Source organism: Mobula birostris, chromosome 7, assembly GCF_030028105.1.
Source record: "Mobula birostris isolate sMobBir1 chromosome 7, sMobBir1.hap1, whole genome shotgun sequence".
Lineage (NCBI taxonomy): Eukaryota > Metazoa > Chordata > Chondrichthyes > Myliobatiformes > Myliobatidae > Mobula > Mobula birostris.
The window spans coordinates 6158464-6185789 of NC_092376.1; the positions used below are offsets into that span (position 1 = coordinate 6158464).

The window sequence follows — 27326 nt, forward strand, 5'->3', positions numbered from 1 at the left end:
GCAACAAATTCCACAGATTTACCACCCTCTGACTAAAGTAATTTCTCTGCACCTCTGTTCTAAATGAATGTCCTTCAACCCTGAAGTCATGCCCTCTTGTCCTAGACTCCCCTACCATGGGAAGTAACTTTGACATATTTAATCTGTTCAGGCCTTTTAACATTTGGAATGTTTCTATGAGATCCCCCCTTATTCTCCTGAGCTCCAGGGAATACAGCCCAAGAGCTGCCAGATGTTCCTCATACGGTAACCCTTTCATTCCTTGAATCATTCTCGTGAATCTTCTCTGAACCCTCTCCAATGTCAGTATATCCTTTCTAAAATAAAGAGCCCAAGACTGCACACAATACTCCAAGTGTGGTCTCACGAGTGCCTTATAGAGCCTCAACATCACATCCCTGCTCTTATATTCTATACCTCTAGAAATGAATGCCAACATTGCATTCGCCTTCTTCACCACCAACTCAACCTGGAGGTTAACCTTTAGGGTATCTTGCACAAGGACTACCAAGTCCCTTTGCATTTCTGCATTTTGAATTCTCTCCCTATCTAAATAATAGTCTGCCCATTTATTTCTTCCACCAAAGTGCATGACCATACACTTTCCAACATTGTATTTCATTTGCCACTTCTTTGCCCATTCCCCTAAACTACCTGACTGTCTCTGCAGGCTCTCTGTTTCCTTAACACTACCCACTCTTCCACCTATCTTTGTATCATCAGCAAATTTAGCCACAAATCCATTAATCCCATGGTCCAAATCATTGACATACATCATAAAAAGCAGCAGTCCCAACACAGACTCCTGTGGAACTCCACTGGTAACCGGCAGCCAGCCAGAATAGGATCCCTTTATTCCCACTCTCTGTTTTCTGCTGATCAGCCAATGCTAGTAACTTCCTTGTAATTCCATGGACCCTTATTTTGCTAATCAGCCTCATTAGATTAGATTAGATTATGAGGACACGCAGTCCTCTTTTATTGTCATTTAGTAATGTATGCTTTAAGAAATGATACAATATTCCTCCGGTGTGATATCACAGAAACACAGGACAGACCAAGACTGAAAAACTAACAAAAACCACATAATTATAACATATAGTTACAACAGTGCAACAATACCATAACTTGATGAAGAACAGGCCATGGGCACAGTAAAAAAGTTCAAAGTCTCTCGAAAGTCCCACATCTCACGCAAACGGGAGAAGGAAGAAAACTCTCCCTGCCATGCCCGACCACAGTCCGACTCTGAGTCATCCGAAAACCTCGAGGTCTGATCAGCCCCCCGACACCGAGCACCGTGCACCATCTCTATCCAAGTGCTTTGACCTCAGCCTCGGTCACCAGCAGCAGGCAAAGCCGGGAATTTTGGAGCCTTCCCTCCAGAGATTCTGGATCACACAGTAGCAGCGGCAGCGAACCGGCGTTTCAGAAATTTCTCCAGATGTTCCTCTGCTTCTCACGTCTGTCATCATCAAATTAGAATTGTGCACAGCATCCTACTTACAAATACGATATCATTTCACCAGAGAGGCTACGCGCGCTGCATCGCGCCGCCATCTTCTCCTCCCGCCTTCTGGGACATGTGCAGCACCTTGTCAAAGGCCTTCTGAAAATCCAAGTACACCTCGTCTACTACTTCTCCTTTGTCTACCCTGCTAGTAATTTCCTCAAAAATTTGAAGTAGGTTAGTCAAGCAGGATTTTCCTTTCAGGAAACCATGCTGGCTTTGGCCTATCTTGTCATGTGCTCCAGGTATTCCATAATCTCATCCCTAACAATCGATTCCAACAACTTCCCAACCACTGATGTCAGGCTAACAGGTCTATAATTTCCTTTCTGCTGCCTCCCACCTCACTTAAAAAAGCTTTTAGTATCTTCTTTGATATTAATCGCCAGCTTTGTCTCATAATTCATCTTTTCCTTCCTAATGACCTACTAAGTTGCTTCTGCAAGCTTTTAAAAGCTTCCCAATCCTCTATCTTCCCATTAACTTTGGCTTCCTTGTATGCCCTCTCTTTTGCTTTTATTTTGGTTCTGACTTCACTTGTCAGCCACGGTAGTGTCCTTCTTCCCTTTGAAAATTTCTTCTTATTTGGAATATAGCTGTCTTTCACTTCCCTCATTTTTTGCAGAAATTCCAGCCATTGCTGCTCTGCTGTTCTTCCTGCTAGTGTCCCTTTGCAGTCAACGTTGGCCAGTTCCCCCCTCATGCCATTGTAATTTCCTTTATTCCACTGAAATACCGGCACATTGGAATTTAGTTTCTCTTTGTCAAATTTCAAAGTGAACTCGATCATATTGTGATCACTGTTCCCTAAGGGTTCCTTAACCCTAAGCTCCCTTATCACCTCTGGATCATTGCACAACACCCAATTCAGCACAGCTGATCCCCTAGTGGGCTCAACAACAAGCTGTTCTAAAAAGCCATCCCTTAGACATTCTACAAATTCTCTCTCTTGAGGTCCAGTACTGGCCTAGTTTTCCCAATCCACTTTCATGTTAAAATCCCCAATGATTATCATGACTTGTCTTTTCTATCTCCTGCTGTAATTTGAAAATCCACATCCCGGCTGCTGTTTGGAGGCCTGTATACAACTGCCGTTAGGGTCCTTTTACCCTTGCCATTTCTTAAGTCAACCCATAGAGACTCTACACCCTCCAATCCTATGTCATCTCTTTCTAATGATTTAATATTATTTCTTATACACAGGGCCACGCCACCCCCTCTGCCTGCTATCCTATCTTTCTGATACACCTTATATCCTTGGACGTACAGCTCCCAATGGCAGCCTTTAGCCAAATTTCAATCCACTTTATTTCTTATGCTGAGTGCATTCAATTATAACACTTTCAGTTCGGTATTTGTTGCTTTCTGTTTTAACTGCACCATGCTTCTATTGCCTTGTAACTCATCCCACTGGCTGTGATTATGTCTCATCTCCTGCCTGTCCTTTCTATCACCTCTGTTGCACGCTATCTTTGATTTATTTCTGTTTCCCCCTTCCTCAGCCCTATCACTCCAGTTCCCATCCCCCTGCCAAATTAGTTTAAGCACTCCCTAACAGTTCTATTAAACCTGCCTGCTAGGATGTTGGATCCCCTTGGGTTCAGGTGTAACCCGTCCTTTTTGTACCGATCATACCTCCCCCAGAAGATGCCCCAATGATCCAGGAACCCGAAGCCCTGCCCCCTACACCGGTCTCTCAGCTACACATTAATATGCCTGATCAAGCTATTCTTGCACTTGTTAGCACGTGTCACAGGCAGCAATCCTGAGATTAATACTCTGGAGGACCTGCTTTTCAGCTTCCTACCCAACTCCCTGAATTCTCTCTTCAGGACCTCCTCCCGTTTTTCTACCTATGTCATTGGTACCAACATGTACCAAGACTTCTGGCTGTTCACCTTCTCCCTTCAGAATACTCTGCACCTGATCCAAGACATCCCATACCCTGGCACCTGGGAGGCAACACACCATGTGGGTAACTTTATCAGGCTGACAGAACCTCCTGTCTGTTCCCCTCACTATGGAATCCCCTATGACTACTACATTCCTCATCCTCTTTTCTCCCTTCTGCACCACAGAACCAGACTCAGTGCCAGAGATCCGATCACCGTGGTCGTCCTCTGTCAGGTCATCCCCCTCAACAGCATCCAAAACGAGATAATGATTACTGAGGGGGATGGCCACGGGGGTGCTCTCTACTATCTGAACTCTTCCCATCCCTTCCCTGACTGTCACCCACTTATCTGACTCCTGCAGCCTCGGGGTGACTAACTCCCTGTAGCTCCTCTCTATCTCCTGTTCACTCTCCCTAATGAGCTGTAGGTCATCAAGCCGCAGCTCCAGATCCCTAACACGGTCTCTCAGGAACTGCATCTTGGTGCACCTGGCGCAGGTGTGGCCACCTGGGAGACTGGAAGATTCCTACATCTGACACCCAGAGCAAAGTACTAACCCTACAGACATGCTCTTTATTCCTCTCAAAAAAAAAAGAAAGAAAAAAAGACGAGGTCCACTCACCCTCAAAGAGCCAAAGCCCTACCACTCTGCCTCAGATCACTCCGGCAGTGACCACTCCTTTGATGGCCGGTTGAAGGAAGGGAAGAAACAGAAGCTAGAATAAAGATCTGATGCTTTTTCTGACATCTTCCCCCGTCCTTTCCAATCCTGATGAAGGGTCTCAGCCCGTAATGTTGACTGTTTAGTCCTCACCATAGATGCTGCCTGACCTGCTGAGTTCCTCCTGCATTTTCAAGTACAAGTCTGATTGTTATTCAACTATACATGAATACCCATAAATACAGCCCAGCAAAACAGCGTCCTCTGGGGCCAAGGTACAAAACACAGCACCAACAGTCACACACAGTACAAGAGTGCATATAGCACATATAGCATACAGTCACACAGAAAAATATACATAGCCCAAGTCCCTGAGTGACAAGTCCTGTAAATTGAAGGTGTGTGGGTACCATCAACAAGAACACCCAGGTGTTCTTGTGTGTGTTGCCCTGGATTTCCAGCATTTGCGGAGTGTCTTGTGTTTAGGATATGGATAAGGTGTAGAGAAGAGGGATTAGGTTAATTAAGAGTAATTGGTTTAATTGGTTTGGAACATCACGGGATGAAAGGCCTATCCTGTGCTGTACTGTTCTGTGTTCTATGTATGTTCTGTAAGACGAGCAGTTGGCTTCCCATGGTGGGGAGACACTAGTGAAAAGGAAAGTCTTTCTCTTTCTCTTTCAGACTTAGAGATGGAGCCAATAAGGAGATCCTGGGCATCATCGTATCCTATAAGGTCAAGGTGAAGCTGGTGGTTTCGCGGGGAGGGTGAGTCTGAACGTTTCGCTCCATGGTTATGAGGTTTGGATTGGTTGAATGGGAGGTAGGGATGGTGGATGTGGGCAGAAATTGGAATGCCCAGAGAAATTTCATGCAGTCAATTGATTTCCAAATTAGACTTAGAATACTAGGACGTCCCTTTAGAACAGAGATGAGGAGGAACTTCTTTAGGCATAGGGTGGTGAATCTGTGGAATTCATTGCCACAGACAGTTGTTGAGACCAAGTCACTGGGTATATATAAAGCAGAGGTTGATAGATTCTTGATTAGTCAGGGCATCAGAGGTTATGGGGAGAAGGCAGGAGAACGGGGTTGAGGGATAATAAATCAGCCATGATGGAATGGTGGAACAGACTCAATGGGCCAAGCGGCCTTGTTCTGCTTTCTATGTCTTATGGTTTTATGGTCATATGGCAGTACGCAGTCGCAGTCCCACTGTCCCCTCGCCTGGATCAGTTGGTTATCAGAAAGGCAATGACCACCTGATCCTGAGCAGAATTTGTTGAGCAATTTCCCTCCAGGTGAGGTAGTGTGAGACCCTACCCCATGGAGTGGTTCCCTCCCCTTCCCCCATGGGGGCTGGAGACTTGGTTAGTGATTTCAGGGAGAGAAGGTCATTTTGGGGGAATTAGGGAGGGTGGGATCCGCTCCATTTCTACCAGCTGGGTGTTGGATGGTGACTGTGTCTGGTGTGGCCCTCTGTCCCTGTTACCCAGTGACCTCTGGAAACCCTTCCCTCCACTGGGCAATGGTACCAGAGGAACCTTGTTCTATCACTGAAAACAAGATCTAGAGGTTCCCCTGTCCCACCATTGGACGGAGACTCAGATGTTCCCTGTCGCCAACATTGAAGAGACCTGGAGGTCCTCTGTCCCACCACTGAATCATCCCATCCGTGAATTGTCTCAGAGATTCCCCTCCCACATATGGGAATGGGACAATCCACTTTAGTTGTGCGTAAAAAGAGCTACTTTTTAATCAGGACATCGATCGAGATTTCAAAGGCAGAGTTTCGCTGCAGTTTCTCTGAGTTCAGCGGCGACCAATCAGCAAGAGGCAGCGCGTAAAAGGAGTTACTGTTCACTCAAGTCCGCGTTCAATGTTTAAAAAGCAGAGCTTCGAGCTAGTTTTCTCCGATTTGGACAAACAACGTCAGGGGTGCGTAAAAACAGCTAACTTCTAACCAGGACAGCGACAGAGATTCTGAAGGAAGAGTTTTGTGGCAGTTTCTCTGAGATGAGGAGCGACCAATCAGCAAGAGGGATTCATTGGAAAGGGCCAATGAGAATTTACTTGCAAGCAGAGCGGCCATTCATTGGGAGTTTGCCAGTGTCTAGAGTGGCTTTGGCTCGTCTGGTTTCAGTGAGGTAAATTGCCCTGTAAATTACTCTCTCTCTGTTCTTATCTGTTCATTCCTCGTCTGTTAGGGTATAGTAGTTTAGTGAGAATGGCTCCAGGAGCAGTGTCTTGTACTGTGTGTGGGATGTGGGAAGTCAGGGGACCTCCAGTCTCCCAAATAAACACATCTGCACCAGGTGCACCGAGCTACAGCTCCTGAGAGAACATATTAAAGAGCTGGAGCTGCAGCTCGATGACCTTTGTCTCATGCAGGGAGCTGTGGGAAGGTAGTCGCCCCTAGGTTGCAGGAGACAGGTAACTGTGTGACTGTCAGGAGAAGGAGGGGAAAAGCATAGAGTACACCCGTGGCCATTCCCCTCAATAATAAATATATGACTCCAGATTCTGTTGGGAGGGTACGGGCCACTGTGACCGGATCTCTGGCACTGTGGCTCAGAAGAACAGAGGTGTGAAGAGGATTGCGGTGTTGATAGGAGATAAGGAGTTAGAGGAACAGAGATGAAGTTCTGTGGGTGCAGTAGAGACATCTGGATGGTATGTTGCCTCCCTAGTGCCAGGATCAGGGATGTCTCGGATCAGGTCGATGGATTCTCAAGGGCAAGGTTGAGCAGCCAAAAGTCTTGGTGCATATTGGCACCAATGACAAGTAAACAAGGTGAGGAGGTTCTGAAGAGAGATTTTAGGGAGCTAGGAAGAAAGCTGAGAAACATCGCCTCCAGGGTAGTAATTTCTGGATTGCTGCCTGTGACACATCCCAGCAAGGGTAGGAATAGGATGATTTGGCAGGTGAAAGTGTGGCTGAGGAACTGGTGCAGGAGGCAGAGGTTCAAATGTATGGAGCATTGGGGTCTCTTCTGGGGAAATTTGACCTATACAAAAACGATGGTTATACCTGACCCGAGGTTTCCAATATCCTTGCAGGCAGGTTGGCTAGAGTTGTTCGGGTGGGATTCAACTAATTTGGCAGCAGGATGGGACTGGAGAAATAGTGTTGAAGATGAGGTTGTTGGTTTACAAACAGAGGCAATGTGCAGTGAGATTCCTAACAAGGAGAGACTGATGATAGGGCAAAATTACAGTCAACGGGATGAGTTGCAACATAAAAGGTGGACAGGATCGAGAAGGGTGAATACAGGACTGAAGGTGTTATATCTGAATGTGCCCAGTATACAGAATAACGTGGATGACCTATAGCACATTTCCATCCCAAAGAGGAAGAATTATTCTAAAGGCAAGATGGCACAACCGTGGCTAACAAGAAAAGTCAAAGCCAAAATAAAAGCCAAAGGGAGGGCATATAATAGAGCAAAAATGAGTGAGAAGTTAGAGGATTGGGAAGCTTTCAAATACCAACAGAAGACAACTAAAGAAATAAAGAAGGTAAAGGTGGAATATGAAAATAAGCTAGCCAATATTAAAGAGGATACCAAAAGTTTCTTCAGATACATAAAGAGTAAAAGAGAGGCAAGAGAGTTTATCAGACTGCTGAAAAATGTTGCTGGAGAGGTAGTAATGGAGGACAAGGAAATGGTGGATGAATTGAGTAAGTATTTTGCATTGGTCTTCAATGTGGAAGACACTAGCTGAATGATGTAAGTTTCAGGAGTCAGGGGGCATGAAGTGTGTGAAGGTACCATTACTAGAAAGAAGGTTCTTGGGAAATTGACAGGTCTGAAGGTAGATAAGTCACCTGTATCAGATGGTGTACACCCCAGAGTTCTGAAAGAGCTACAGGCATTAGTAATGAACTTTCTAGAATCACTAGATTCTGAAATGGTTCTGGAAAACTGAAACATTGAAAATGTCACTGCACTCTTCAAGAAGGGAGAGAGCAGAAGAAAGGAAACTATAGGCCAGTTAGTCTTACCACAGTGATTGGGAAGATGTTGGAGTCGATTGTTAAGGATCTGGTTTCAGGGTACTTGGAGGCACATGATAAAATAGCCTATAGACAGTATGATTTCCTCAAAGGAAAATCTTGCCTGACAAATCTGTTGGAATGTTTTGAAAAAATAACAAGCAGGATAGACAAAGGAGAATCAGTTGATGTTGTGTACTTGGATTTTCAGAAGGCCTTTGACAAGGTACCACACACGAGGCTGCTGAACAAGGTACAAGCCCATAGTATTATAGGGAAGATTCTAGCATGGATAAAGCAGTGGCTGATTGGCAGAAGACAAAGAGTGGGAATAAAGGAGCCTTTTCGGGTTGGCTGCCAGTGACTAGTGGTGTTCCACAGGGGTCAGTGCTGGGACCAATTCTTTGTACATTATATGTCAATGATTTGGATGATGGAAGTGATGGCTTTGTTGCAAAGTTTGCAGACAATATGAAGATAGCTGTAGGGACAGGTAGTTTGAGGAAGTAGAGAGGCTTACAGAAGGACTTATACAGATTAGGAGAATGGGCAAAGAAGTGGCAGGAGGATTACAGAGTCAGGAAGTGTATGATGCACTTTGGTAGAAGCAATGAAAGGGTTGACTATTTTCTAAATGGAGAGGAAGTACTAAAATCTGAAGTGCAAGGGGACTTGGGAGTCCTTGTGCAGGGTTCCCTAAAGGTTCATTTGCAAGTTGAGTCTGTGGAGAGGAAGCCAAATGCAATGTTAGCAGTCTTTTCAAGGGGACTAGAATATAAAAGCAAGGATGTAATGTTGAGACTTTATAAAGCTCTGGTGAGGCTCACTTGGAGTATTCTGAGCAGTTTTGGGTCCCTTATCATAGAAAGGATGTGCTGAAACTGGAGAGGGTTCAAAGGAGGTTCACGAAACTGATTCCAGGATTAAATGGCTTGTCATATGAAAAGCGTTTGGTGTCTCTAGGCCTGTATTCACTGGAATTCAGTAGAATGAGGATGACCTCATTGAAACCTATCAATGGTGAAAGGCCTTGATAGAGTGGATCTGGAGAGGATGTTTCCTATGGTGGGAGGGTCCAAGACCAAGGACACAGCTTCAGAACTTTTAACTGTTTAACTTTTAACAGGGCGCCCTTTTAGAATGGAAATGAGGAGGAATTTCTTTAGACAGAGAGTGGTGAATCTGTGGAATTCTTTGCCACAGGCAGCTGTGGAGGTCAGGTCTTTGTGTATATTTAAGGCAAAGTTTGATAAGTTATTGACTGGTCAGGGAATGAGGGGATATGGGGAGAAGGCAGGAGTCTGGGGCTGAGAGGAAAATTGGATCAGCCATGATGAAATGCTGGCAGACTCAATAGGCCAACAGGTTAAATTCTGCTCCTATATCTTATGGTCTTATGAATCATCCCAGAGGTTCCCCTTCCATCCGTGAATCATCCTAGAACTTCCCCTGCTTCCATCACTGGATCTTCCCAGAAGTTCCCCTGTCCCATCACTGGACACTGGTATAGGGATTTCTCTGTCCCATCAGAAAACCATGTCCTCCCCGTTTTCCCAGAAGGTTTCATGTCCTATTTAATTTTTACAGTCCTCAGCCTTATCAAATCCCATTGGCCCATAAGAGCATAAGACATAGGAACAGAATTAGGCCAGTTGGCCCATTAAGTTTGCTCCAATTCCATCATGGATGGTTGATATACCCTCTCAAACCCATTCTCCTGTCTTCTCTCCCTAACCTTTGATCACCTGACTAATCAACCTCCACTTTAAATACACCCAATAACTTGTTCTCCAGAGCCACCTGCGGCAATAAATTCGACAGATTCACTACCCCCCAGCTAAAGAAACGTCTAAAAGAATGTCTCTCTATTCTGAGTCTGTGCCCTCTGGTCCTAGACTCCCGCACTGTAGGAAACATCCTCCCCACATCCTCTCAGTATCTGATAGGTTTCCGTGAGATCCCCCTCATTCTTCTAAACAGTGAGTACAGGCCCAGAGCCATCGAAACACTCCTCATATGTTAACCCTTTCATTGGGGGAGCCATTCTCATTCACCCCTTCCCTGGACTTTCTCCAATGCCAGCTCATCCTTCTTAGACGACGGCCCAAAACGGCTCACAATACTCCCAGTACACTCTAACCAATTCCGTATTGGATCCGTTGATTACATGCCTCCGTAGTTCTGTGGTGTGGAGAGGTCTACCTTTGATTGTTCCGGGCCACCCATTATCCAGAGACCTGGGGGCCGGGTGTGTCACTGGTTGATGTTCAGCGATGGGGTGGTCTTCGTGGAGGCAGTGGTGGAGCCGTGTTCTTGCATTCCATGTCTAGATTAACCCTGATGGTGACTTGTTGATCAAATCTCTCTCTCTCTCTCTCTCTCTCTCTCCCTCACTCTTTGTTTTCTGGTGTCAGCATCTTGGGAGACCTTGCCACAAGGTAAACAGCAAAGCCTTCGGCCGCGGCGGCTAAACAACACGAGACATTTCACCCCATTGTGCATGTTCCATCCTCTCTGGCAATGCGTGCAATGCGGTGTAGAGAAACCATGGCTGCTGATGAATGCTGTCATCTCCTTACCAGCAGAAGTGATCCACCGTGGGTGGAGTGGGGTCCGTCCCACCCACAGACATAAACCCCATCCCCGAGAGACTGCCCACAGCAGCTGTCCCCTCAGTCCTCTCCAGCACAACCACTCCAAAAAAATATTCTTCTCTCTTTGAAACGTGACTTCCTTCCTGGAATGAAGGCCAGCATTTTATCGTCCCTCCCGAACTGGCCTTCGAGAAGATGGGGGTGAACCTCTGCAGTCCTGGTGAAGATGCCCCCCCCCACCCCCCTGCCACAGTGCTGTTGTACCAGGATTTAGACCCGGAGACAGTGAGGGAACGGTGATATATTTCCAAGTATCACCAGTGTGTGGCTGGGAGGGGAACCTGCGGGTGGCGGTGTTCCCCCGTCCCTCTGGGTGGGAGGAGCGGTGGGTTTGGGAGTATCTGCAGTGCATTCTGTAGATGGTGCACACTGCAGCCGCCCTGTATTACCCACAGAACGCTGGAAGAACTCAGCAGGTCAGCGCTGGGCCGAGATCCTTCCATCCAGACCGGAAAGGAAGGGGAAGGATAATGGGATGCACAGAAGAGAAAATCTGCCGACGCTGGAAATCTGAGCAACACACACAAAATGCTGGAGGAACTCAGCAGGCCAGGCAGCATCTATGGAGAGGAATAAAACCCTTCAATAGGTTCCTCTGGCATTCTGTGTGTGTTGCTCTGGATTTCCAGCATCTGCAGAATCTCTTGTGTTTATGGGTGGTGAATCTGTGGAATTAATTCCCACAGCTGGCAGTGGAGGCCAAGTCATTGGGTCTATTTAAATCAGAGATGGATAGGTTGTTGATGGGTAAGGGAGTTAAGTGTTACAGGGAGAAGGTGGGAGAAAGGAGTTGAAAATATCCAGCATGATCAATTGAGTGGCAGAGTGGACTCAATCAGAGGAAGTACAGCAGGGATGAAGAGACTCTTAGATAGGCATGAAAAACGGAGGACGTTGGGCTACGTAGTGGGGGGGGCAAGGGTCAGATTGATGATGGAATAGGTTGAAAGGTCAGCACAGTATTGTGGGCCGAAGGGCCATTTCTGTTCTATGTTCTGTGAATAGGCCACCAGACCTCTTGGGCCTCCCCAGCTCATTTGATATGATCATTTCCCTGTCTTCTCAGTGACTCTCTCATTCCTCCCGTCAGCCATCAGATTTCATGAACGCATGAACAATATCTCATTATTCCGTTTAATGCATCTGTTTTGTAACCTTTTATGCCTTTGCAATGTATTGCTACTACAAAGCAACAAATTTAACATATAGGACAGTGCTAATAACCTGGTTCTGATATCCCTGTGCGTGGTTGTTCACTCTTGCTCTCTCCTCCCACTCTCACTCCGTCTGTCTCTCTGGATCTACCTTCTTTCTGTGTATACGTGGGTTTCCTCCGGGTGCTCTGGTTTCCTCCCACAGTCCAAAGGCATATGGGTTAGTAGGTTAATTGGTCATTGTAAATCGTCCTGTGATCAGGCTGGGGTTAAGTCAGTGGGTTGCTTGGTGGTGCAGCTTGTTGGGCGGGGAAGGCCTGTTCAGCATTGTGTATCTAAATAAATAAATTAATCTTTCCTGTCTGTGTCCCTGTCCTAGTGTCACTGTAGTTGTACCTGTTTCTACCACATTCTCCAGCAGCTCACCACCCTCTATGGGGAAAATGTCTCCATTTTAAATCTTTCCCCTCTCACCGTAAACCCAAATCTTCTAGGTCTGGGCTCCTATACATTGGGAAAATCACTGGCCGTTCACCTTATCGATATCCCTCTCTAGAAGGTCACCCCCTCAGACTCCTACACTCGAGGGGAGACAGTCCCAGCCTCTCCAGGTTCATCACACCCTTCCTGTGGGTTGGCCAACCAGATCTACACTCAGTACTCCGAGTGCAACCTCACCAGTGATTCGTACAATGTAATCCTTTGTCTTTGTTTTTAAGATTTCCTTTCTTTTCCTCTCTCATCTTCTCCATTTTCTCTATCTCTGTCTTTCTCTTTCCCCATCTCTGTCTGTCTCTTTCCCCATCTCTGTCTATCTCTCTTTCGCTCTCGGTATCTCTGCCTGTCTCTGTCTCTGTCCGTCTCTCTCTCTCTCTCTCTCTTTCTCTCTCTCTCTCTCTCTCTCTCTCTCTCTCTCTCTCTCTCTCTCTCTCTCTCTCTCACTCACTCACTCACTCACTCTGTCTCTCGGTCTATTTCTATCTCCTCTTATCTTTCTGTCTCTCTCTCCATGTCTCTTCCTCTGTTTCTCTGTCTCTCAAGAAGGGTTGCTTTGTCAGTTCCACGAGGAGACCACTCCCCCCCCCCCCCCCACCATCCATCAGGAATAAGGAGGTGAGGGAGGTGGAGATGGTTGACAAAGAGGTTTCAGCACCCGAACGATCTGGTGTGAGGAGGAAAGGGAGAGGTGGGGTTTACAAAAACGGTTCAGTACTCTAATGATCTGCCTCTCCACCTTCCAGTGACGTGGTTGTAGAGCTTCCTTTCACCCTGATGCATGCCAAACCAGACGAGGAGACACTTAGCAGAGAAGGTAAGAGATTCCAGAGAAGGAAATGGGAATCAGTGTTGGAAAAAAATCTCCCAATGGCTGAAACAAAGTTAGATGGAACACAAAACTGCACAGCACGCAAACAAGACCTTCGGCCCATCATGTCTCTGATAATCATGATGCCAGTCTGTGAGAAGCACAGATAAGGTAGGCCATCAGTGTCATTTCCCCGGGTTAGAGATGTCACTCACGAGGAGGCTTGGCTTTATGATGAGAGGGGAAAAGTTTAAAGGAATTGTCAATTGAGTTTGAGTGAGATTAGAACTGGAGGCCAGAGGTGGAATTGACCCAATGGGCTGAATGGCCAAATTCTGTTCTATCCCGTATGGTTAAGGATAAAAGGTGAACTATTTAAGGGGAACCTGAACAGAGGGCGGTGAGAGTGAGTGTGGAATGAGCTGCCAGAGCAAGTAGTGGATTCAGGTTTGATTGCAACATTTAAGAGAAGTTTGAATAAGTACATGGATGGGAGATGGCCTAGGTACAGGTCTTTGGTACAGTTTAGTATGGACTAGATGGGCTGAACGGTCTCTTTCTGTGCTAGAGTGCTCTATGACTCTATGTATGGGACAGGTTTCTACACAGAGGGTGGTGGGTGACTGGAATGGGTTGCCAGGGGGAGTAATGCTGGAAGTATATACAACAGCAATCACACTCATACAGAGACATGGACACCAGAGATTCTGCAGATGCTGAAGATCCAGTACACCACTTACAAAATGCTGGATGAACTCTTAATGAATGAAAAATACCAGTCCAAAACGTCGGCTGTTTATTCCCCTCCATAGATGCGGACCGACCTACTGAGTTCCTCCAGCACTTTCAACAGACCCCTTACTAAATGGTATTGGTCCATGGCATGAAAATGGTTGTGAACCCCTGCTATGGACAGTCATATGAACAGACAGGGAGTGGAGGGGTATTGTTCATGTGCAGGCAGATGGGATTAGTTTGGCATCATGGTCAGCATAGACATTGTGGGCCGAATGGCCTGTTTCTCTGCTAATTTTGAAACCTAAAACTCCATCAATTAAAGTTAAACCAGCACAATCTTATCACCCTCTTGAGTCACTGGACTCAAAAAGAGAAAGTTCAAAGTAAATTTATTACTGAAGTATGTATATATCCATCATATACAATCTTGAGATTCATTTCCTTGCAGCCATTCACAGTAGAACAAAGAGAAACAATTGAATCAATGAACAACTGCACACAAAGATGGACAAACAACCGATAGACAGATATACTTTATTGATCCCGAGGGAAATTTGGTTTCGTTACAGCCGCACCAACCAAGAATAGAGCGTAAATATAACAATACAAAAACCACAAACAATCAAACAACAAAATGCAAACTATGCCAGATGGAAAATAAGTCCAGGACCAGTCTATTGGCTCAGGGTGTCTGACCCTCCACGGGAGGAGTTGCACGTTCGATGGCCACAGGCAGGAACGACCTCCCGTGCCGCCAAGTGTTGTATCACGGTGGAATGTGGCCGAAGTCCAACAGTAAAAAGTTCAATATCCAGTCTGCAAACACGTTCCTCGATCGTAATATGCCCCGGATTGCACCATCTGTTGTTAACCAGATCAGTAAGCACCGAACTCCTTTACGCTTACCGCTGTCAGTGCACTTCCGGTCAGCCGGAACGGTATTACCCACCGAACTCCTCTCCATAAGTCTCTGTTGTCTGGACCCGGTCCTCTTTCCTCGGCTTTGTGATCCCCCTCTGTGTGTTTTCCTCCGGATTTCAGCAGGGGTGTCCGCTGCTCTGTTCGCTAAGCCAGCCGGTATTTGCTGGTCCGTGGAGTACACAATGCGACCTTGCTTCTGTCCCGCGTGTCGGGATGTAACCATTTCCAGCGCTAAAGAAAACCCAAATAAAACTCTCTCTACCAGCATGTTAGAGAGGGCGCAGCTTCGACGTGTTACTGTGAGAAAAAAAAATACAAAAAATAACGTAAATTAAAAAGTAAGAAGAAAAAAGTAAGAAGAAGAAAGTAAGAATAGATCGGAACGGCTGTACCAGGCTGCATGCACGACCGGTGCATGCGCACTGGCAATGTGAGTGATAGTCATAGAAAGAAGATAATCAGTGCAAATACAACAATAATAATAATAATAATAAAAAATAAGTAAATAAATAAATAATGCTGAGAATTTGAGTTGTAGAGCCCTTGAAAGTGAGTGCACAGGTTGTGGAATCAGTTGGGTGTTGTGGAGATTGAAGTTACCCAGCTGGTTCAGGAGCCTGATGGTTGTAGGGTGATAACTGCTGCCCTCCAGTGTTCAATTGGTGGAATGGCATGTTTGTGTGCAGACATCTGTTTGTCTGTGAATTGAATTCTGAATTTAATTGAATTGACTTTATTTCTTGCATCCTTCACATACATGAGTAAAAGTCTTTACGTTGCATCTCAGTCTAAGTGTGCAATGTGCAATTTATAGTAATTTGTAATAAATAGTATGTACAACAGGACAGTCAATATAACATAGAAATATCAGCATGAATTAATTAGTCTGATGGTCCGGTGGAAGAAGCTGTTCCGGAGCCTGCTGGTCCTGGCTTTTATGCTGCAGTACTGTTTCCCGGATGGTAGCAGCTGGAACAGTTTGTGGTTGGGGTGACTCAGGTCCCCAGTGATCCATCAGGCCCTTTTTACACACCTGTCTCTGTAAATGTCCTGAATAGTGGGAAGTTTCACATCTAAGATGCGCTGGGCTGTCCACACCACTCTCTGCAGAGTCCTGCGGTTCAGGGAAGTACAGTTCCCATACCAGGCAGTGATGCAGCCAGTCAGGATGCTCTCAATTGTGCCCCTGTAGAAAGCCCTTAGGATTGCAAACTTCTTCAACCGTCTGAGGTGAAAGAGGCTCTGTTGTGCTTTTTCTGTGTTGGGCACGTGGCCAAGTGGTTAAGGTGTTCGTCTAGCGATCTGAAGGTCGCTAGTTCGAGCCTCAGCTGTGGCAGCGTGTTTGTGTCCTTGAGCAAGGCACTTAATCACACATTGCTCTAGTGTCTCTAGACTTCCAATCTACGCCTTGTAAGGCATGAAAATGCCAGACGCAGGCCTCTCATGGTCTGAGTCGACGTTCCCTGCCCTCACCACACAGCCGGTACGTGGACTGCTGAGAACTGCTTGTTCTTGCTCTATAGCATCCATGCACCAATAATGTACAGAACATGTCACTCAGGGATTTGAGCTATATTTTTGTGGGACTGTACATTTACTGCTGACTTATGAGATATAAGTGCCTTGTGCTGTGTATGACTGTTGGTGTTGTGTTTTGTACCTTGGTCCCGGAGTAACACTGTTTCATTTGGCTGTATTCATGAATGGTTAAATGCAATTAAACTTGAGCTTAACTGTGTCTGAACCTGGTGGTCCGGGACCTAAGACTTTTGTACCTCCTGCCCGATGCCAGCAGGGAGAAGTGAGCATAGCCTAAAAGATGGGGTTCCTTGATGACCATTCCATCAGGGTAGTGATGGATTTGGAGTTTTTGTGTGCCGTTGTTGTCTTGTCACCTGGACCTGTTGTATACCATTGTGCCAAGAAAGTGTGCAGTCTGAATGATCATCCTGGACATTTTTATTGTGATCGCAAGATCCTCTTGGACATTGGTAACGCAGAATACTGCCAGTACGGTTCACTGGTTTATTGGAAAGACTGACAATGGGGGAGAAGCTTTGCCTGGGTTGTGGCGAGGACAAAGCTGTTGCTGTCACAGAGGGGAGGAGATGCCGAGGCAGAGCTGCTCTCCGGTGTTCAGTCGGAGCTGCCCTCTGGTGTTGGCTTGGTGCTGCTCTCTGGTGTTCACTCGGTGCTGCCCTCCGGTGTTGGCTCGGTGTTGCTCTCCGGTGCTCAGTCGGTGCTGCCCTCCGGTGTTCGCTCGGTGCTGCCCCCCCCCCCCCCCCGGTGTTCGCTCGATGCTGCCCTCTGGTGTTTGCTGTCCGGTGTTCGCTCGGTGTTGCCCTCTGGTGTTTGCTGTCCGGTGTTCGGTTGGTGCTGCCCTCCGGTGCTTGCTCGGTGCTGTCTCTGTCACAGAGGGGAGGAGATGCCGAGGCAGAGCTGCTCTCCGGTGTTCAGTCGGAGCTGCCCTCTGGTGTTGGCTTGGTGCTGCTCTCTGGTGTTCACTCGGTGCTGCCCTCCGGTGTTGGCTCGGTGTTGCTCTCCGGTGCTCAGTCGGTGCTGCCCTCCGGTGTTCGCTCGGTGCTGCCCCCCCCCCCCCCCCCCCCCCGGTGTTCGCTCGATGCTGCCCTCTGGTGTTTGCTGTCCGGTGTTCGCTCGGTGTTGCCCTCTGGTGTTTGCTGTCCGGTGTTCGGTTGGTGCTGCCCTCCGGTGCTTGCTCGGTGCTGTCTCTCTGGTGTTCAGTCGGTGCTGTCTCTCCAGTGTTCAGTCGGTGCTGTCTCTCCGATGTTCAGTCGGTGCTGTCTCTCCGGTGTTCGCTCGGTGCTGCTGTCCGGTGTTCACTCGGTGCTGCCCTCTGGTGTTTGTTCTCCAGTGTTCGGTCAGTGCTGCCCTCTGGTGTTTGTTCTCCAGTGTTCGGTCAGTGCTGCTTTCTACTGTTTGCTCGGTGGAAGAACAAACTGGACCAGGTCAATTTACCATCAGTCTGGTCATGGTACTTGGGGACTTGGGCCATATTATTACTTTTTCACTTTGTGACTTTTTTTCTGAAATTATAACCACATGTGCTACTTGTGCTGTGTGCTGATGGTAATGTCGTTTGCACATTGGCCTCAGACGCGCACTGCTTCAGTTGGCTGTATTCATTATATTGAATGATAATTAAAGTTGAACTAAAACTTGATGGGTGCTGCTTTCTTATAGCAGCGCTTCTTGTCTGTAGATGTGCTCAACGGTATGGTGGGCCTTTCCTGTGATGGGCTGGGCTGTGTCCATTACTTTCTGTAGGCTTTTGCATTCTGGGCCATTGGTGTTTCTGTACCTGGCTGCGATACTACCAGTCAATATACTCTCCACTGTGCATCTGTGAGAAAAGGCAATATCATCCATGGAGGGAGTTTAGCTTCTGAGGGCAGATAAGGAGGGAGGTGTAGGCAGGGCAGTAGGATGATGGGGAGGGAAGAGGTGGATTGGGATGAGGAGGGAGGGGTGCAATGAGATGAGAGGGGGCATGGGAGAAATGGAAGCTGGTGGGTTGGAGAGGGATGCAGATGGACAAATGAGCAGGGGGCATTCATACTGGTCTGGCAGGGGGGAGAGACTCTAGGAGAGGTGGGGTGATGTGGAGTGAAGTGAGGCAAGTGGTGAAGGGAACAGAATGGGGGAGCCAGGGCTGAGGGCAAGAAGTGGTCAGGCTAACAGGGAACAGACGCTGTGTTATTCTGAAGACATCCATTGACCGGGGGGGGGGGGGGGGGGGGGTCAGTGTGATCATCAAGTTGGATTCCAGTCATGGGTTCTTTCTCATCTGTGACTCTTCTTTACAGCTACTGAGAACGAGTCTCCCATCGACACCAACCTGATCGAGTTTGACACCAAGTAAGTTTTGGATGCTCTGCTTTGATCCTCGTTGTTTCCCCAAACGTCTCTGCCTCGGTCATTTCAGAGCGCATAGAACAGTACAGCACAGTACTGGCTCTGCGGTCCACTGTGTTGTGACTGCAGAGCCTGAATCTACTCCAAAATCCAGCCCATCCCTCCCACAGAGGCCTCCATTTTCTTTCATTCACTCAAAACTCACGATTCACAAGATTATTGTCATTTTTCTGTACACAAGTGTAAAGGAGAACAAAATGATTTTTACTCCGGATCTGATGCAGCTTAAAAAAATACAATAATCTAAAAGAAAACTAAAAACACAATAAATATAAGTACATAAGATTAGCTCACAGGATGTACAAGGACTGTCCACATGCCTGTCTGTGAGTTTCTTCAAGGTATCAATGTATCTGCCTCGACCACCACCCCTGATGGCACATTCCACATACCCACCACTCTCCAATTGAAAAAACTATCTCTGACGTACTTTCCTCCAATCACCTGAAACCTATGCCCCTTCATATTAGCCGTTTCTGCTCTTGGGAAAAGTCTCTGGCCGTCCACTCGGTCTGTGCCCCTTATCATCTTGTACACAGCTGTCAAGACCATAAGACATAGGAGCAGAATTAGGCCATTTGGCCCATTGAGTATTCTGCACCATTCCATCATGGCTGATTTATTATTTCTCTCATCCCTTTCTCCTGTCTTGACCTCGTAACCTGTGACACCCTTACTAATCAACCTTTGCTGCAAGGTGGAAAGCCCCAGCTCACTCAATCTATGCTCCTAAAACATGCTTTCTAATCCAGGCAGCGTCTGGTAATTCTCCTCTGCATCCTCCCTAAAGCTTCCACGTCTTTCCTATAATGAGGTATGTCAAGGGAAGCCACTGACCCAAAATATTAAGGCAGAAGAGAGAACAACGGGGTTAATTGCATGATTCTTAGCAGTGTGGAGGAACAGAGGGATCTTGGGGTTCACGTCCATAAATCCCTCAAAGTTGCCGTATAGTTGATAGATTGGTTAAGAAGGTGTATGTTGTGTTGGTCTTCATTAGTCAGGGGACTGAGTTCAAGAGCAGTAAGGTAATGTTGCAGCTCTAGAAAACTTTGGTGAGACCACACTGGGAAAATTGTGTTTCGTTCTGGTCGTCTCATTATAGGAAGGATGTGGAAGCTTTAGAGAGGGTGCAGAGGAGATTTACCAGGATGCTGCCTGGATTAGAGAGCATGTCTTATGAGGATTGGTTGAGTGAGCCAGGGCTTTTCTCTTTAGAGCGAAGGAAGGTGACAGGTGATGGGATAGAGGTGTACAAGATGATAAGAGGCATAGATCAAGTGGACAGCCAGCACCCTTTTTTCAGGGCAGAAGTGGCCAGTACACAAGGGGATAATTTGAAGGTGCTTGGAAGAAAGTATAGGGGGATGTCAGATGTCATAGGGATTAATGCACTGCCAGAAGGTGGTGGTGGAAGCAGATAGAATAAGAATATTTAAGTGACACTTAGATTGGTACATGGATGAAAGAAATATGGAGGGCCTTGTGGGAGGGAAGGGTTAGATTGATCTTAGAGTAGATTAAAAGGTCTGCACAACATTGTTGGCTGAAGGGCCTGTACTGTGCTGTAATGTTCTATCTTCCATGTTCTATGTACTTGGTACAATGTTTGAAGGACTGTAATCTGCAAGGCTCTTCACTGGGAGGTGGGATCTGGCCAAGTAACATCTCCTGGGCCAGCCCGGAGAGGAAGGGCTGGGCGGCCTCATTCTATGCCACAGCTTTCAATGACTCTAGGTTCAATCTGTTCTGCCCCTTTGCAGTGACGATGACATTGTCTTCGAGGACTTTGCCCGGCAGAGGTTGAAGGGCCTGAAAGATGAGAGCGGTGACAATGAAGATGGAGCGAATTCACCACAACACGATGACCGGTGAAACTGCCCCACCCACCGCCCCGGCCTCGATCCATGGTCGCACCCACTACACGAAAAGCTGCCGTTGTTTGTAGTTCCTCTTCTTGTAATATTTTAAAGAGAAAGTACTCTGGATGGCCTTGAGCCCAGAGCTCTTGGACTGTGAATTGAAGATTGGTGCAGGAGTGATACCGGTTTCTTCCCAGCCTCCTCTGCCTTTGGCAGTGTCAGTTCACTTCCCTCTAGGGTTTCCAGACCATTCAGGAATTTCCAGGACAATGCTTTGAGTGAAACAGAAAGAAAAATTCAAAATACTGCAGATGCCCGCATTCTGAATATGCTGGAAATTCTCAGTGGGCTTGGCAGTGTCGTTGGAGAGAGAAACGGTTAATGTTTCAGGACAGAGACCATTTGTTAGACCTGCTGAGTGCTTCCAACATTTTCTATGGTTATCCTGAGAGCTTAGCACCTGGAAGTGGGAAACATAATGGTCTTGTTGCCTACAGGTTAATAGCAGAGGTTGGTAGGGTGGAGGATGAAATCTCAAGTAGTTTGTGAACCTGGAGATCCCATCAAAACCCAATCCAATCCAACACAACTCTACATATTGCAAGTGATTCCTACACAACCTATCTCAAAACAATCCCATTTGAAGCAACAACAATCTATTTCAACTCAATTCAAAGCAACCCCAGATATCCAGAATCAATTCAGCCCATCCCAGCCCACTCTAATCACATTCAGAGTCATTTATTGTTTATAGATCACATAGAACATTATGGTACTGCAACACGGCACTCGGCCCACAATGTTGTGCTGAACCAGCTAAAAAATAAATTAAAAAAACAAAACTCTAATCCTTCCTACCTACACCATATCCATATCCCTTCATCCATGTGCCCATCCAAACGTCTCTTAAAAGTCTCTAACGTATTTGCCTCTACCTCCATAGCAGGCAGCGCATTCTAGGCATCTACCGCTCTCTGAGTAAAATGCAAGGGGGAAACTGGACAGTAGATTCAGATCCAGATGTGTATGTCAAAACAGACAGTGAAATGTGTAATAACATCTCCTCAGTCTTCAGCAGAATGACAACCTTTCCCATCCTTCCACCCACTCAGGTACACAGACAGGCCTCCAACTCCAGTACCGGCTGCCCCCAGGCCTCTAATCTCCAGTCCCTGACCCAGACTCACAGATACCAGGCCTCTGACTCCAGACATGTGACCCAGGAACTTCAACCTTCAGCCTTGACCTCCAGACTTGCTGTCTTCAGTCTTCAATTACCGCACTTAGCAACCTCTGTGTATCGCCCCCAGGAATTCCCAGTCACGAGTCTGTGACTGGCAAGCCTGGACCTCTGACCTCAGATCCTACTGACCTTGGGGGAGAGAGGGGTCATTGGCCCTCATGCCTCCCGCTTGCTCGGACCTCTGGTGCTGGGATTTGCCAATCTCAGTGGCATCACCAGCCCTGGTCCCCGGGGCCCTAACTAAGGGGATCACTAGTCTCCGTCCTTGGGCTTCAACTGTGGAGTGTTCTGACCTGGACTCTGACCAGCATCTCCTGCCCCCGAAAATTCATTGACTGCCCTGACCTCTAACTTCCCACATCCCTATCCCCCGAACCCTAACCTGTGTCATGGTGTGCGCTGGCAGACGACTGAACCCAGGTGCAGAGGAACGACAGACTGCCATGTAGAGACAGAAACAATCGATTATTCGTAGGTATTCCAACAGGTCAGTGGCTTGACCGAGCAACACTGCAAGGTGAATCATTCTCAAAACACAAGGATCCCACGATAAGTGCTAATCAGGAGATCACAGTACGCAGAAAACCCGTGCCAGTCACAATAAACTGGGCAAGATTAAGCAGTAAGCACCAGGGTTCAACAATGCTAGATAAGACAACAATTAACAAATGCAGGTGCACAGGCTCACAGGCTCATGACAGCCTGGACTCCGATTCTCCTCTCAGTCCCCCTAAAACTACCCTTATGAACCTAAAAAAGCAACCATGACGAGCCTCATGGTTCAGTGCCATCCTAACCAGAACCTGATCCCTCCAGCCCATTTCAATGTAACCCAACCCAATGCAGATAAACCCCACACTTCTAAAATAGTCCAAACTCAGATTCAGATTCCCAGTGAAATGTGTCATTTGCCTTAACAGCCAACACAGAGTGAGGATGAGCTGGGGGCAGCCCGCAAGTGTTGCCACACATTCTGGTGCCAATATAGCATGCCCACCGTGTTCAGCAAAACTTGCTGTGTTTCAATCCAGCCCGCCTTACCGGTCCCAATAACCCATGCCCAGCAACCCAGAGAAGACACACAAGGCTGTCAACGCTGGAGGGTGAAGCGACAGATAGTCTGCTGGAGGTACTCAGTGGGTTGACCAGCATCTGTAGGGGGGAAAGTAACTGTCGATGTTTCAGGCTGAGGTTCGATTCATCCATGTGACCCAAAACGTCGACAATTCCTTCCCTCCCACAGCTGCCACTTGAGCCATTGACCTCCCTCCAGTTTCTCTCAGTTCCATCCCATCCAACCTGTTGAGGCCCTCCACAAGTCAGGGTCGCCCATGGATGTTGCGTCCGAGCTGTCTGAGTGATAAGCCACATCTGCCTGGAGTTGCCACTGCACCATCCATCCTACTCCCGTCCAGTCCAGCTCAAATGCAACACAAACCAGTTTGATCCACCTGTCGTCAATGGATCGTAGAGTTGTTGAACGAGTCAACCCACAGACAATAAGTTCCAAAGTCAGCTGGTGATGAATGACATCCATTAACACTGGGGGACAATAACTATATGATACTAGGTGTCTTCTTCTTCCTTTTCACCTCGACATGAAATCAGATATTTCAGAGTGAGCTCATCGTTATGTTTCACACCTCTGTCTGGACAGATTCCTGGAGGTTACCACACAATATTTGTGAGGGAGTTTTATTCTGTATTTAACTTGTGTGATTGGATGGTTTAGAGGGAACTTCACTCTGTATCTGACCCTATAAGTGTGTGATGGGACAGTGTAGAGGGAGCTTCCCTCTGTCTGACCCTGGAAGTGTATGATAGGACACTGTGGAGGGAGCTTCACTCTGTGTCTGAGCTTGGCAGTGTGTGATGGGACAGTGCAGAGGGAACTTTACTCTGTGTTTGACCCTGGAAGTATGTGTTGAGACAGTGTAGAGGGATACCAGTCTGTGTCTGACTGGGGGAGTGTGTGATGCGACAATGTAGAGAGATACCAATCTGTGTCTGACCTGGGGAGTGTGTGATGGGACAGTGTAGAGGGTTATCAGTCTGTGTCTGACCTGGGGAGTGTGTGATGGGACAGTGTAGAGGGATATCAGTCTGTGCCTGACCGGGGGGAGTGTGTGATGGGACAATGTAGAGAGATACCAGTCTGTGTCTGACCTGGGGAGTGTGTGATGGGACAGTGTAGAGGGTTATCAGTCTGTGTCTGACCTGGGGAGTGTGTGATGGGACAGTGTAGAGGGATATCAGTCTGTGCCTGACCGGGGGGAGTGTGTGATGGGACAATGTAGAGAGATACCAGTCTGTGTCTGACCTGGGGAGTGTGTGATGGGACAGTGTAGAGGGATATCAGTCTGTGCCTGACCGGGGGGAGTGTGTGATGGGACAATGTAGAGAGATACCAGTCTGTGTCTGACCTGGGGAGTGTGTGATGGGACAGTGTAGAGGGTTATCAGTCTGTGTCTGACCTGGGGAGTGTGTGATGGGACAGTGTAGAGGGATATCAGTCTGTGCCTGACCGGGGGGAGTGTGTGATGGGACAATGTAGAGAGATACCAGTCTGTGTCTGACCTGGGGAGTGTGTGATGGGACAGTGTAGAGGGATATCAGTCTGTGTCTGACCCGGGGAGTGTGTGATGGGACAGTGTAGAGGGATATCAGTCTGTGTCTGACCCGGGGAGTGGGTGATGGGACAGTGTAGAGAGATACCAATCTATGTCTGACCCATGCTCCCTCTGCCGTTGAAGTGTGCGAGATAGGAGAGTCTGGGTTAGGTGTAAAATTTTGCCAATTTCCACACCGATCGATGTCCATGAGCAAAATTTCAAAACTACACTTTAACCTAGGCTTTAACCCTCACCACTCTGTACCAGTCTAATATAATCCTCAATCTAGTGCCATCTTTGTCATTTTGTGACAAGCTTCCTGTTTACCACAGCACTGGGCTAGCTGTTTCTGTGCCGGCTGGCTTGTGCCTCAAGTTATAAATCCTTACGAACATTTAAAGGCTGTGCTGAGAGTGAGGTCTGTGCTTGCTCTACCACCATTGCTCGTGACATGCGCAGAAGCATTCTGGTCAGCGAGGTGGGGCATACTGTGTTATCACTCCTTCAGGGTCTCTGTGACTCCAGTCCCATACTGAAGGCTTCGTGCTTTGGGTGCAATTGACGGGCATTCACACGTTTCCACCACGATCGATTGACGGAGTCCACTGCCGTGGCTGGGACTGCTGCATGTAGAATTGACAGTGAGTGATCGGCCATCAATCATCCTGAGAAGGCAGGTGTGTACGTACTTAGGGGGGGTGATGGTGCCACCTTACTGGTGCGATTGACGGGGGAGGGAGGGAGTGGCGCAGCATTCACTGGCACAGTGTGGACCCTGGGTCCGGGTCCGCCAAACTGCACGAGCTCAATTCCTTCACCCCATTAAGGGAGGCCATTCAGCCATTGAGTCAGTGATGGCCTTTTCTCAGAGAGAAAAAAAATTCCTGTTCTCCCTACAATTTTCCCTAATTAACTGATCGCCACCGGAGTTTGCTTTTGGATCTGGTCCCTCTATCCAACCAGATTGTTCAAAACCTACGTGGAGAGAAAGGACTTGCAACACCTTCCCTTCTAGCTTTGCCTATTCAGCCCGCACCACCACCAGAAAGCATCTCATCATCATCACCATTATGTACTGTGTCGCCTAACGTCACCATTATGTGTGTGTCATGTGACATGGACGAGCATGGTCTTTGGCCATGATTGTTCTTGGCATTTTTTCTACAGAAGTGGTTTGCCATTGCTGTCTTCTGGGCAGTGTCTTCACAAGACTGGTGATCGCAGCTAGTATAAACACTCTTCAGAGATTGTCTGCCTGGCGTCAGTGGTCGCATAACCAAGACGTGATATGAACCAGCTGCTCATACGACCATCCACCACCTGCTCCCATGGTTTCACGTGACCCTGATTGAGGTAGGGAGTGCTAAGCAGGTGCTACACCTCGCCCAAGGGTGACCTGCAGGTTAGCGGAGTGGAGGAGTGTCTTACAACTCCACTCTGCCACCCAATGCGTCTAGTAACACGATGTAAATGCCTCAATTCCATCTTATTTTAGTCACTTTTCATCTGAAGACATCAAATTCAGTTCTCCCACCTCTCCTCCACACCACCGCCCCCCCCCACCACCACATGGATATCCACCATAAACACAAGAGATGCTGACGCTGGATCCAAGGAGTTCCTCCAGAATTTTGTATTTACACCCACTGCAGGATTGGATTTGGGCATGACACCAATTGGCAAAGCCACCAATTAGAGGTCAGTCAATGGGGAAAGGATGCTTCTGATTGGACAGTGCTGCATTGTATCGTTGTTGTCCATTTTCACTGTTTATAAGTAGCAAGGGGTTGTATAATTTTTGTGATTTGTGATCGATCTAAGGTCATTTGTGATATTGGGTTGGCTGGGGTAGTTCATCATGGCAAAGGAAGGGTCTTAGTGAACTGGAATTGGTTTATTGTCACATGGACTCAGAGATGTTGTAAAGCTTGTCTTGCATGCAGTTCATACAGATCACACAATGCATTGAGCTAGAACAATAACAGAACGCAGAAGAAAGTACAACAGCTTCAGAGAAAGTGCACTGCGGGTAGACAATAAAGTGCAAGATCACAGTGAGGTAGATTGTGAGGTCAAGAGTCCATGTTATTGCACGGGAAACCATTTGACAGCGGGATAGAAGAAGCTGACCTTGAGCCTGATGCTATGTGAGCTCAGGCTTTTGTGTCTTCAACACGGTGGGAGAGAACAGAACAGAGAATGTCCAGGGTGGGGTGGGTGGGACTTTGATTATGTTGGCTGCTTTACCGAGGTAGTGAAAAGTGTAGACAGAGTCCGTGGAGGGGAGGCTGGTTTCCATGATGTGCCGAGCTGTGTCCACAACCCTCTACAGTTTTACGAGGTCAGTTGCCACACCAAGCCAGATCGGATGCTTTCTATGGTGCGTTGATGAAAATTAGTTGCTGTTGTGGAGAAAGTGCAGTGCCAGGTGACAATAATGTTCAGCACGATAATAAGGTAAAGAGCCCACCTTAGGGACCCAATCAATGATCTTACAGAAGTGGTATAGACCCGGTTTTTGAGCCTGGTGGTACGAGCTTTCAGACTTTTGTATCTCCTGCCTGATGGGAGAGGGGAGACGGTGAATGTCCAGGATGGGTGGGGTCTGTGATTACTTTGTGCATGCACTACCCCACCACAATCTAGCTAGCTGCATTGAGAGAAGGTTGTGACCCCCCCCCCCCGAATACAGTGCCCTACAAACACGCATTCCTAACTGACTGCCCATTACACCGCTGGTGTTCAGGGCAGCAAGGGAGGTCCTCCACATCTCTGGCAGTGTTCACAGTTTCCTTCATCACGTCAGTAGCTTCCTCTTGGTTTTCACTGGTGTCAGCCAT

The 27326-nt window shown here is 47.4% G+C and overlaps 1 protein-coding gene across 3 annotated transcripts in view; it reads left to right on the top strand.

Annotated features, from left to right (window-relative positions):
• The window catches only part of LOC140199982 (beta-arrestin-1), a 138358-nt gene extending 111669 nt beyond the window's left edge, over nt 1-26689 (top strand). For 2 of the 3 annotated variants that reach the window (XM_072262542.1, XM_072262544.1), the window contains 4 exons: nt 4751-4834; nt 13113-13183; nt 18661-18712; nt 20533-26689. In XM_072262542.1, the coding sequence (XP_072118643.1) occupies nt 4751-4834; nt 13113-13183; nt 18661-18712; nt 20533-20644 (319 nt within the window). In that variant the 3' untranslated portion in view covers nt 20645-26689. The remainder of the gene's footprint in view (nt 1-4750; nt 4835-13112; nt 13184-18660; nt 18713-20532) is intronic. The other variant, XM_072262543.1, reaches the window with a different exon arrangement.
• Nucleotides 26690-27326: the final 637 nt, after the last annotated feature.